At 38.8% G+C, this 12,688-nt stretch overlaps 1 protein-coding gene across 1 annotated transcript in view; it reads right to left on the bottom strand.

The window, feature by feature from the left end:
* ryr3 (ryanodine receptor 3) overlaps positions 1–7,618 on the bottom strand; it is a 77,219-nt gene extending 69,601 nt beyond the window's left edge. The window contains exon 1 of the mRNA XM_088403467.1: positions 7,487–7,618. Coding sequence (XP_088259593.1) covers positions 7,487–7,534 — 48 coding nt within the window. The 5' untranslated portion in view covers positions 7,535–7,618. The remainder of the gene's footprint in view (positions 1–7,486) is intronic.
* Positions 7,619–12,688: the final 5,070 nt, after the last annotated feature.

The following is a 12,688-nucleotide window of genomic DNA, read 5'->3' on the forward strand; positions in this document are numbered from 1 at the left end:
TTTTTTATAAATATGTACTGTGCCCTTATTTCATGGTATCGGTACTCGCAACAGCAGCTGATAGTTACAGAAACTCTCTTGGAGCAGTTTTTAGATCACAAACTAGAATTTAAAACAAAGTACAATAGAAAATTGACAATAATTCCAATAAATTTTAATGAAAACTGCTACACTGAAATAATATAGGTCTTTTTTTATGTAATCTGGGACTTTGTGTATCAAACGTATGGACTATTTGTATTGATATCTCGCTTGTAATATGTATCTGTGATTAAGTACTTATACTGGTATCTGTCTGAAGAAAAGTGGTATCGAAAGTCCCCAGTCCAGAAGTACAGAGTACTATAAGTGCTTTATGTCTTATGAACGGAGGTATGTACCGATTTTTAAAGTAACAAGCGAGGAGAACAAACAGAAAACAGATATAGAAAAAAATGAAATCGTCCAAACATTATTGTTGAAGGGCAAGCTGTGAGGCGAAAAATTAACTTCACTAAAAAACAAAAAAAATGCATTGTCCCTCATTCCTCATGAAACGTTCCGTTCCGCCCTTTAGTTTGAGCTTGTCCGGAGAATGCGGTGAATCTGAGGCAAAGTGATCCGTGTTGCAGCAACGTGACCATCTGCTAGACCGCTAAAAAACCGCATCAGGACTATGTTTAGGGCCATAGAGGTAAGTAAGGGTCAAGTGGCACTTGTATCAAGCTGCCAAGTGGAGAGCAGGAACTTGACCCTTCGCCATCCACCAGCGAGACCCCCGCAGCAACATTCAAATGATTTGTGCTTTCAAATCCAAATAACGAAGCACATTTGTACATTTCACCACCTTCTTTTCTAATCTTACCGACATTTTTCTTCGCCGCGCAATCCGCCGCCATGCGCCCGTACAGACAGTGACAGGTGTGTGTTTGTGTGTGAGCGTGCCCCGATGGTTCCGCCGACCGGCCCGAAATCCGAGATCCTCTGACGCCGTGCGCAAGTGCCATAAACTTCCAAGACTGAGCCGCCGCCGCCGCCGCCGCCGCCGCCCATGTGAACTTGAGTAAAGGTGATTCCGTTCGATCCGTCAGCGCGGCTATTTCGACTTGCGTTCTTTTGCGTATGCTTGCCAGGAATCAATTGGATAACTTTGGCCAACGGTGGCTAATAACTCTACGTTTAAATCCTGAATGCATCGGAATTGACAGCTAGATCTTTTTTTCACTGTCAGTCAAGTGCAGGTTGATTATTTAACGAAGATAAATGCTCATTTTAACATGTAATACATTGATAAGATTCCATGTTGCAGCCCGTGGAATATGTTTTAAGGATTTTAGGATGAAAAAAAGGACTTAAACTAAATTGCTGCAATAATGTGCTTCATGTTCAAATTAATTTGTTCTTAATTTGAAAAGAAAAATGTACTTTCCCCATCAGGGATTTAAACACTGAAACTGCGAACAGAGGTGTAAAATGACATTTTTAAATGGGGTGGCCTGGGTGTCACACCTCGGGGTAGCACGCACAATATTGGAAGATTTGAACTTAAATTAGGGCTATCAAACGTAATGAATTCAATTCAGAGGATAGTTTAACCCTTGTGCATTATTTTTCCCATTTTAGGTCATCCATAATATCCGTGCAGTATTTTGGCCAAGGAATGGCACGCTTCTGGTAGTGTGTTAAAAAGGTGGTCGTGCCACGTTGAACTTTGTCACCGTCCGGGTGAAATTTCAGTTCCCTGGTGCCAATGCTTTCCCTTTGATCTGAAATACCTTCGATGAAAAGATCAACGTTGACGAAGATTTACTTGGAAAATATCAGATCAGTTTTGGTCAAAGCGTTGTATTCTGCACACAACTTGAAATGGGAAAAATAAAATGAAAACGTCAAATTCCTTCATGTCCAAAAATCAATAATGCACCATGCACAACTCCGCTCCTTATTAAAAAAAATAAATGAAATAAAATAAGCAAAATATGCTTCACCAACCAAGCAACTTTTGCACCCGATATTCTTCTATGCCGCCATGCGTAACACCTATTGCAGAGATTTATATGCAATTCCTGTAGCAAATTGGAAATTTCCAGCCATGGTTTGCATGCGTATGAGTTTATAGCAGCTATTTCACAGAGGCACTGAGAATCCATCCGCTTTGGATGGAAGCAAAACCTTTCTGTTGTCTAAATATGTCGGATGTGTGAACTGGCGCACGCACCGTAGAGACAAGATAAGCGCATAAATCAGACGGCTCCGTAAAGGATGTGAAACAGGATTAGTTTAATGGATATATAAGCCAAACACATGTAGTAATTTAATAGGCGGCGGTGTTCTCCTTGTCCACTAAGAATTGCATGCGCTTGATTCATATTCAGCGTGGAGGCTTAAAACTAAATCAATCTTCATGATTCTTCATAGAGCCTTGTAAAGCATCTGTCAGAAATACATTTATAAAAAGTACAGTAGTAGTTACTTAGAAGCCTGGACTAGGCAGGTTTTCGATTACTAGCCAGTGTCTTTAATGTATGTATTTATTTATTAATTAATTTTTATATAATATTTATAGTATTTATATAATAATTAATTTGCAAGCTTCAGATACACTGCTACTCAAGTAAAGTGCAATTTAAAACATAATAAAAAAAACATGTGCATTAACTCTAATGCAGTGCTTACCAATTATATTTTGCCAAGCCCCCCTAGGAAAAAGAAACGTTTTCACGCCTCGCACTGAATGTGTGTACTGTAAGTATAACTTTCAACAACTGTTTATTATTGTGGCAAAAAAAATGTGTAAGTATAACTTTCAACAACTGTTTATTATTGTGTCAATTATTTTGATTACTGTCAGTTATTGTATTTATTCTAAGTGCGAGCGGGGGTGGGCGCCCCCTAAAAAAAGGGAAAACTTTTCGCACCCCCTCCACTCATTGCGCTGACTATAAATAAGATTATTATCTATCAAAGTTGTATAAGTACCTAAATTCCGTATGCTTTTGAACAAAAAGCAATATGAATCAATGAGTTTTTTATGCGGGTTACAGCTTAATCTAAAACAGAAAAAAAAAAAAAAACAAGTGCATCAAAATGCCTGAAACATAAAAAAAACAAGAAAATCATATTTGATTGCAGTTACACTTAGAGAAACTTGACACTGAAATGCTGGGCATTCATGTAAAGCCAATACCACAAAGCCCACCGTGCGGCAAAGGTCAAAAGCGTTTTGATCAATAAACCACAATTTCCTAGGGGGAACATTGCACTAATGTCTGAACCGCATACAAGTCCATGTAGGGAGACTTTTACACCAATAAGGGAGTGGCAATGGGAGTAACACTGCAGATGCCGTCATACATTTATTACAGATACTGGGGACTTGTTAATTAATAATCATCTTGATGGCGGAACCACCAATGCAGCAGTACTGCAATCTCTGTGTAAAAGAGGCTTGTGATTTAGCAATTTGGGATTCCCAAACACACACACACACACACAATGAAATTCACACCACCCACTAGCATGTGTGAATGATCGGCATGGCAATGGGATAGCGGTCATCAGTACAGATCAACTGAAGAGAACATTCTGTCACTATTAAAGTCCAACATTCTAAATTGGACAACAAAAGGAAGCGTAAGCTCCCAGCAATGAAAGCAGTCCTGTCTTCTTATTTTTGCTTCAGTCGGCGACACCAAACGACTTCAAATAAAACAAGAGGCAACAGAGGGATGAAAATTGTCACGCAAGCACATTTGTGATTTTAGCAGACCTACTGTGTTGTGTATATTTAAATATAGACATCAATTGTGTTGACACCGCCTATAGTAATAAGTCAAAGGCTGCCTCCCCGCCTGCGGAGGTGTAACATTTTTCTGCTTTCGCTCTCTTTTTCAAGGTCTCATCCCTGACAACTTGCCTAACGATAAACATCGACAGCTTCTGTCACCGTTTCTGACGCATGCAAGATTGGGATTACTGAGGTAATGACAAAATCATTATCTAAAAAAAATATCATAATAAAATAAAAAACTGGAAACGGCTGCTGGTATCTAAGCTATATGGACCAAAATGTCAGAAAAATATAAATATATTCATAAGCTCACTATGGCTATGAAAGCCTTTCCCGATATTCGTTGATAAGCAGTGTACACTGTAGACTAGTTTGGTGGTTGTCAAATAGGGACCTGGGGGTACGTAAAAGCAAATCTGGGGGTAACAGGAGCAGGAAGTATCCCTTTTCAATTTGAAAGCAAATTAATTGGAACATGAAGCAGTTTATTGCTTAATTGTATTATAGGCACTCCTTTGCACTGTGAGGTGGTACTTGGCTGAAAAAAAAAAATAAATAAATTATATATATATATATATATATATATATATATATATATATATATATATATATATATATATATATATATATATATATGTCAGATAAACATACAACATTCTGATTCAAGTTCACAATTATGGACAATTTTGAGCTTTGAATTAAATTTTGTAAATATGAAAAGAAGCTAGCGTATAAGCAAGAAAACCCAAAGAAGAACAATGAAGATCATGCCAAGATTCAAAGTGAGAACCTCTCTAGCAAAAAAATGGACGACCTCTATTACATTGAACTACCATCAAACATTAAGTATAATCTTCGTTAATTAGTCAACTACACTAAATTGGGTCAATTTTACATAAAAAATAGTTGGATCAAAAAAAAAAGAAAACTTAGGTCAAAATTGAACCGATATATGACAAAGGATCAAATTGACCCTTCTGGTTAGTTGGTGATTATTTTTTAAGTATTTTAAACAACACAACTGATGGGTTTTTTTGTAGTCATGCAGACCAATTTCCATTTATAACCCAATTTGTTGATTGTTGCATCATATCGACACAAGTCCCAGCTCTGGCCCTTGTGGACCGAAGTTGGTTTATTTTTGACACAGCTGTTTTGGGGGTTTTCATTTGACCCTTTTTTGTATTAAATAAATTGGGTCAGTGCTTTTTTTGACCCTATTGGTTCAATTTTTTTTTTGAGTGTGCACTCTGGGAAATGCTGGAATAAGAGTTACTAAAATCGCGTGAAATTACTAACCCTGCGTTTAGTCCAAATTGACATCAGCAAACTTGGAATACATGCAGGACAACCACTCTTGAGGACCAAGTTTGGACTCATCACACAATCTGGATAAAAGTCTTCTCTTCTTCTCACTTTTCTTCTAAGCAGGATGACCAAAACGTCCTAATACTTTATGTCGAGACCCATCCTGGTCATCACTTATCCGAAGACCTCAAAAAATCTCACCTGACTATTTCAAATCAACACTTGAAGAGAGAGCATGTTTCTGTCTTGATAACAAGGCGCAAGCCCATCCCTCCCCAAATCCCAGCCCTTCCTAAACCTCCTCAAATTTCTGTTGTCATCAGATGACTCGGATGCCACTCTGACAGTAGACTCGGCTCAGCCCAGCACTGGCATCATAAAGGGTTAGAAGCTGTTCAAGGTCTATCTCCTGGCACAGAGCTAGCAAGTCACACATTAGCACACACACATTTACGTATGGGATTTATAGAGTGACAACACATTTAAACGCTTGTATGATGTAGATGTCAATAATTAGCATTGCATCCTGTAGTTATGTTTGGTAGGTGCATGGAGATAGTGTTGATGTTTTCTACAGATGAAAGTGATGCAATTCTGTTATAAGAATCACACACAAGTTATTCGTCAAACATCTTGTGGAAATGCTTGTTGTGCCTCCCACTATACGTCACTGGCATAGATAGATGAAAAAGGACTATTTGGAGTGAGTAAATGATACTTTTTGGATCAAATAAAAGTACAGTGTGTGAGATTTAGAGTGTTTTTCATGACGGACAGCAGGAGGTGCTGCAGGTGCTGCATTTACAATTGTCTGTAGCTATAACAAACATGGCCGCCTCCGGAGAAGTGCCACCCCCCTTTTAACATGATTTAGTGATAACTAGACCTATGATTACATTTCAAACATACTGTTGGTCATTAAAAACACATTCATTTGCAAGTTTTTGATCATTTATTTCTTTCCAATGATAAACGGTCTAACTCTTACACACTGTCCCTTTAAGAGCAATTCGTAAAACTTATTAGCAGACTTGCGAAAGAAATCCTCATTAAAAAAAAACCTTGGAGTCTTTCTCATAAGACATACTGTGTGAAACCTCTGGTCTGCAAATATCAAAGATTTATCCTGTTTTTTGTTTTTTTTTTCTTTTCCATTGAAGTTCATGTGAGTATTCCACAAAATAAGTTTTTCCCATGGGACGGCAGCATGAGAGCTCACTTCAACTCCAGGTATTATTTTTTGTGAGTAGTCCAAAGGAAAGAGTCTCATCACGAAAACGTTGGGAGTCTTTCCCATGAGACATTGTCCTGCAGCGTGAAACCTCATTTCAGCCAATGTCAAAAAATCACCTTGGTCCAGATTTTTTTTTTTGATCGAATTTCAAGTGATCATTAAAAAAAAGTATAATCAAAAGGTGTTTCTAGAAGAACATGAAGGGATTTTATTATAGCATGTTTTGTGACATAAGTGGACTCATTCAAAGCACTCAAAATGGCAATTAATGATCTCATGGGGGGGGCATTTTTTTTCTCTCCCCCTATGGAAAACTTGTCAAAAAAATCCAATTCGCACAACATACATTATTGAACCTCAGGGTTTCCACTACAATATATCCTGCTTCATCTGCTCATCCATTTTCTAAAAAACACGTCCTCATTTTGGGGCATCCCTATCCCACCTGATTCCATTTTTCCCCCGTGATTTCAAAACGAGTTAGCCACTGGAAAAATGCTCACGATCGGATGCAGGAGCAATGATCAGGATTCAATTCTGCAGAGACAGTTTTGTATTTGAATAAATTGGCTGAGTCAATTGAGTTTTACAGACAATCCACTCGTGTCTCAAGGGGAGGGGTGACTCCCAGCATCCATTGCAGCATGAGTTCTTACTCTTCATGCAACAGCACGACAACCTCAAGGCAACGTGCGGCATGAGGGGAGAACCCCGACATGCGTATCTTTTACACAAGATAACTCCTGCACATGCCTATCCACAGTTGGGACCCCCGTAAGCAATCTGCGTCAAACATCCAAAATAGTCTCGACTTGCGTGCGCAATGCGTGCGCAACTTGTTTCAACTATTCTTCACGGCGCAAATAAGGAATACACTCAGCGAGTCGAAAATAGCGCGAGGCTTATGTAAAAACAAGGCGTGCGAGTGAGAGCGTATTTGCAATTGAGAGCATTCCAACTTGCGTCCTTTATTGCACCTGCACATCGGTTCGGAACCTCATTGGCATTCCCCACGAAGAGTCCCAAGTGCACGAGCATCGCTGCGCGGAATGCACACTTTAAACTTCCGAAAACGAACCACGCCAAGAGCAAAAATAATTAAAACCCCAACATTTCATTGGCGATTTGGGGGTGGAATTCACGCCAAAATTAGCAAGGGATTCCAGAAGACTTACAGTTCTCAAGAACTGGATCTCGTCCTCTCCTTCTCCGCCCTCGGCCATGGCTGCGAAGGAGCCCGTTTGCTCACACGACGCCGAGTGCCGGCGAGAAACGAGACGCGACGCTCCTCAAGCCGTTATTAGCATGGAGCTCGTCCAAAGCCATATAGGGAAGACCTGCCGGTAACCCCCCCACACTCCCTCTCCTCCTCATCTTCCTCCTAAGCAGCATCAGCAGTGCGGACCAGCAGCAGACTTGGATTTATCCCTGGTCATGATTGCTGGCTTTCTCATCTTAACACTGACATTTTATTACATATGAGTCCGGATAGGAAGCCGTTCTTTTTCTCATTTTGCAGTGAGTGATTAAGGCAGTGCTTCATTTTTTTTTTTTTTTTTTTTTTGCAAAGCCGCCTCAAGGAACGAGCAAACATTTCGCGTTCCCCACTCTAAATAAGATCATCGTCGATAGAAATCTTATTTGTAGTGGTATCTTTTTTAACATTGTATCCTTTTTAACACCTAACATCAACTTTCAACAAATGTTTACTTTTTACAGGGTTTGTACGTGTTACAGGTTATTCTGAAACAAACGTTTGAAAAATGTTAAACTAGAAACATTTTTGACCAACAGAACCGTTTGTTAAGAAAAAAAATAAGGCAAATACCGATACATGTACATTGATCAGTAACGTTAACAACGAAGCCGATCTTACCCATAACCTGAACAGATATAAATTGTGCTGTTTTTTTTTCTCAAATCACAATCATTCATGTGATTTACAAAAAAAATGTTGACTAATTTCAAAAGTTTATAACTCTCGAAATTTGACGAGAGCCGTCACTGCACCACCTGCTGCCATAACTGTGCAATTACATTAGAATTACAAATACATCTGCAATTGGGCCCAGGCCAGCGCGCGTAACAAAAATCTCCACATAACTGGAACACAACGTTAAGTATTCCACCATTTTTTCAGTCATTCCCATTTGAGAATAGATTTCCTTCCTTGTGGCCCCATAGCTAAAATAAGTTTGACACCCCTGACATTGTTCATCATGCCTCAGGATTACCCTACTGCAGTGGTTCTCAAATGGGGGTACTTGAAGGAACTCCAGGAGGTACTTATAAAATGTTATAGAACATAGTATTTATTGAATTAATTACGTGGGAAATATAAGTTCATTAAACAGTTCAGTAGGTTATTCAAATTCATTATAAAAAGCCAGAATCTTCTCCATACTAGAATGGTTGGACCCAACTTGTCACATGCCACCTCTCGTTACCTGTCATCTATTATCCCAAAAGTTGAATATTTTTCTGTGGACAAATATGTATTTGTAATTATTTCTTTTTGCGAACAGGCCTGACACTTCATTATCATTATTTTTTTGTGGATAAGTATTTATGAATAATTATTGATTTGATGTCCAGTGTAACCCCATGTTTTTTGTAAACAGGTCTGACACTTAGAATAATTTTTGTGGTTTAATATTTATTAATACTTATGTTAATGCCTTATTTTTCTGAACAGATCTCTACTGTAATCCCAAATAAAGACGCTTTATGTTTTAATATTTTTCTGTGGACAAATATTTAATCATAGATTTTTATTTTTGATCTTATGTTGATTATTTTTTGGGGACAAATATTACTTTTTTTTTTAAATATATAACTGAAAAATCCAAAATATTGTAAAGTTTAATTAATCAGACACTGATGACATGTTTTAAGAATTTTTCCTGTCTTTTTTTTTTTTTTTTTTTTTTTTTTTTTTTTACCCCAAAGTGCTTTGCACTGGTTTAGGGGTACTTAGCTGAAAACATTATTCACAGGGGGTACATCACTGAAAAAAGGTTGAGAACCACTGCCCTACTGTATGCCCCATAAGAGCGATTTCGATGTCATCTTCAATCACCTACCGGTGACCAAATGTTCTTTGTGTTCTGAGACATGAAGGCGGCCATATATGGCTGCAACGGGAAAAGCAAAATGCATAGTATAGGAACAGTTCTCCATCCGTCCTCAACCCGACGGAGCCCATCTCCTAGCTTTTCTGGACCTAGCATCCCTGGAGCATTTAGTCTACTTTCGTACAGCTTGTCTCCGCGCCCGAGCCCGAAACCTCAGCATCCCTAACCGCAGCATTTGGACCAACTCGCTACGCTCAGGATGGAGACTGTTGCTGAGGCGTCTATACTCAGACACCGAGAGATCGGCCAGTTCCTCGATGGTGATGGAATTACATGCCGGCCCCAGTCGTCCGAGTGTTACGTAGACGGGCACCCGCATCCTAAGATGCCGCCACGTGAAAGGCGGGGGCGCTGTGTGGTGATGAGGTATGTCGTCGGGGGTTTGGAGCAGGTTCTGGGACTGCGTTGCGGCTGGAGGCGGCGTCCCAGATCTGGACGGGGCGCTAAACTCGGGAGTCCGATACCATAGCGGTTGGGAAGCGAATCCCTCGATTTCTGTTGGTGTTTGAGTAGAAGAGGATACCATGGGAAGATTTCTCTGCCATCTTTCTCCTGGTTCTGGAAGCTGCCACGTTGGGTGCCGGCCCTGAACGTTTGGAAGTCTCTGTCCTGGTGGATCCTGGACTTCTGGCATCTGGCGATACATAGGATCAGATGTAGTCGGCGGAGCCTGGTGCGACTCCTCGAAGGAAACTTGAGGTTCCGCACTTGGAGCTGGTGAGCATACGTCTCGATGAGCCTCCCTTGGCACATCCATTGGACGGGGACACCAGCTTCCTCCAGGATTTGTCATCGTCCTGTAACTGCTTAGGTATAAAAAAAAAATGTGCCTGGCATATCCTCCTGAGACCCAGCCTATTTATTTGTGTTCACTTTTTTCTCCATTTTGTCTCAAGACAGCAAAGTTGTTTGCACCCCACCCAAACACATTAGATCATTGGTGTCAAACCCAAGGCCCGGGGGCCAGATCCGGCCTGCCACATCATTTTACGTGGCCCATGAAATGCTAATTAGGACTCTTATGACCCTCTGGCAGAAAATATTACTGTATTATCCGCACTATAAACCGCACCTAAAAGCCTTTAAAAAAAAAAAAAAAAAAAGCTGATGGTGCGCCTTATAATCAGGTGCGCCTTATATATGGATCAATATTGAGATTGGGATTGGTAGATGGGGAATGAACTGATAAATTAAGCTTTACCTGTTTCTTTTCTATGTTTACAGTTGAACAAGGTTGGTCATATTGACATTGATTTATTATGCTATTGTGAGTTTCAAGTTATTATTTGAGTTATTATTGTTATTACTTTGAGTATTACTATATTGTGATTGAAAACGTTTTAAAATGTCATTAATTGAGGGCGCGCCTTATAATCCGGCGCGTCTTACATGGAAAAGGTTTTAAATATGTCATTAATTGAGGGTGCGCCTTATAGTGCAGAAAATACGGTACTACAGTGGTCCACGACAAAAAATTAGTTTGACACTCATGAATGAGATAGTTGGAAAGGTCTTATGTCCTCTTATTGGTACACCAGGACTTAGTAGGGTAGCTAAAATGAGTCTTAACATAGAGAACAAAACTCAATGTCCATTGGACAAAAAGGAGTAGGCTGGGTGTCAGGAGCTTGTGACAAATAATTTTACATTATTGCATTTTTATATCAACAAGCATTCTGTTAATATTTTAAAGTTATTTTTGAATATTCATTGTCTTTAACCACTCATTGTTCAGTGCCATCAGTTCTATCTATAGATATGTAATTTCAATTTATTAACACCCAAAAACCATTGAAAAATGGTAGGGTCTGTCTTTGTGGCGTGTAATTTGACAACGACTCTTTAAACATAGCCTTTAACTGGTCCCTACCGCCACCTACTGTTGTGAGGTGATACACAAGTCAACAAAGAATTTTCTGTTTGCTGACATAGTTTGACCGCTGCTTAACGCAAAGTTGAAGAAATTGCAGGAAATCAAGTAAATAAATCCTTTTAAAATGCATCAAAAAATTGTAATTACAGTATAATGGTTTTATATGGTCCAAAATGTGGACAACAAATATTTTTGTACACAAAATCTTGCCATAGATTAGGCAATAAGAAGCTGAAATTCTGAGGATTTGGACAATTTTAGGTCTCTAAACAATTCACCGATTATATTATATTAATTTAGATTATATTAACACCCAAAAAACATTGAAAAATGGTAGGGTCTGTCTTTGTGGCGTGTGATTTGACAACGACTCTTTAAACATAGCCTTTAACTGGTCTCTACTGCCACCTACTGTTGTGAGGTGATACACAAGTCAACAAAGAATTTTCTGTTTGCTGACATAGTTTGACCGCTGCTAAACGCAAAGTTGAAGAAATTGCAGGAAATCAAGTAAATAAATCCTTTTAAAATGCATAAAAAATTGTAATTATAATGGTTTTATATGGTCCAAAATGTGGACAACAAATATTTTTGTACACAAAATCTCACCATAAATTAGGCAATAAGAGGCTGAAATTCTGAGATTTTGGACAATTTTAGGTCTCTAAAAGATTCACCGATTATCTATAGTAATTTGCAAATCATCTGATTATCAATTAGTTTTCAATTATTCAATGCACATTTACACCATCGTAGCCTGCCAAAATTTGAGAAGCTACTAAATCCGCAGAGAATAGAGAATATTTACTTTTGAGAGGCTGAAATTCTGAGGATTTGGACACTCAAATCTGTAAACAATTCAGCAACCATCAAAAATAATTATCAATTAATTTGTCGTTCATTTAATAGCTGCACCTCCACACCATAACTTTTATCTTTCCAGAATTTGAGAGGCTACTAAGCCTTCAGAGGACGTGTCTTAGTCTGATAACCTTTGACCTACTCTAATCGACGCAGCTCACATTAAATGGACTAACACTTCTTAGTCTTAATCCAAGAAATCAAAAAATCTCATCGCTTACCACTGGTAAATACTGTCCAATCTGTTTTGCCTTTAACAGATTATTCCATCTGCAAGGAACTGTCCCCTTGCATGTCATACCAAAGACATCTTTTTTCTTTTTCTTTTTTTTAACTTCCTTTGTGATGTTTTTATGCTTATTGCTATGTGAGATCATAAACATAATGATTGATGTTCTCAAATGCGTTTATTTTTAGAACATAACGTCCCCATGGCTGGTACTTTTTTTTTTGTGCGTAATCCTGTTTTCTTGTTTTGAGAAGATGGTATGGTAGTTAAGAAATCGAAA

The sequence above is a fragment of the Hippichthys cyanospilos genome, chromosome 20, assembly GCF_059441005.1.
Source record: "Hippichthys cyanospilos isolate Australia breed blue-spotted pipefish chromosome 20, RoL_Hcya_1.0, whole genome shotgun sequence".
Classification (NCBI taxonomy): Eukaryota; Metazoa; Chordata; class Actinopteri; order Syngnathiformes; family Syngnathidae; genus Hippichthys; species Hippichthys cyanospilos.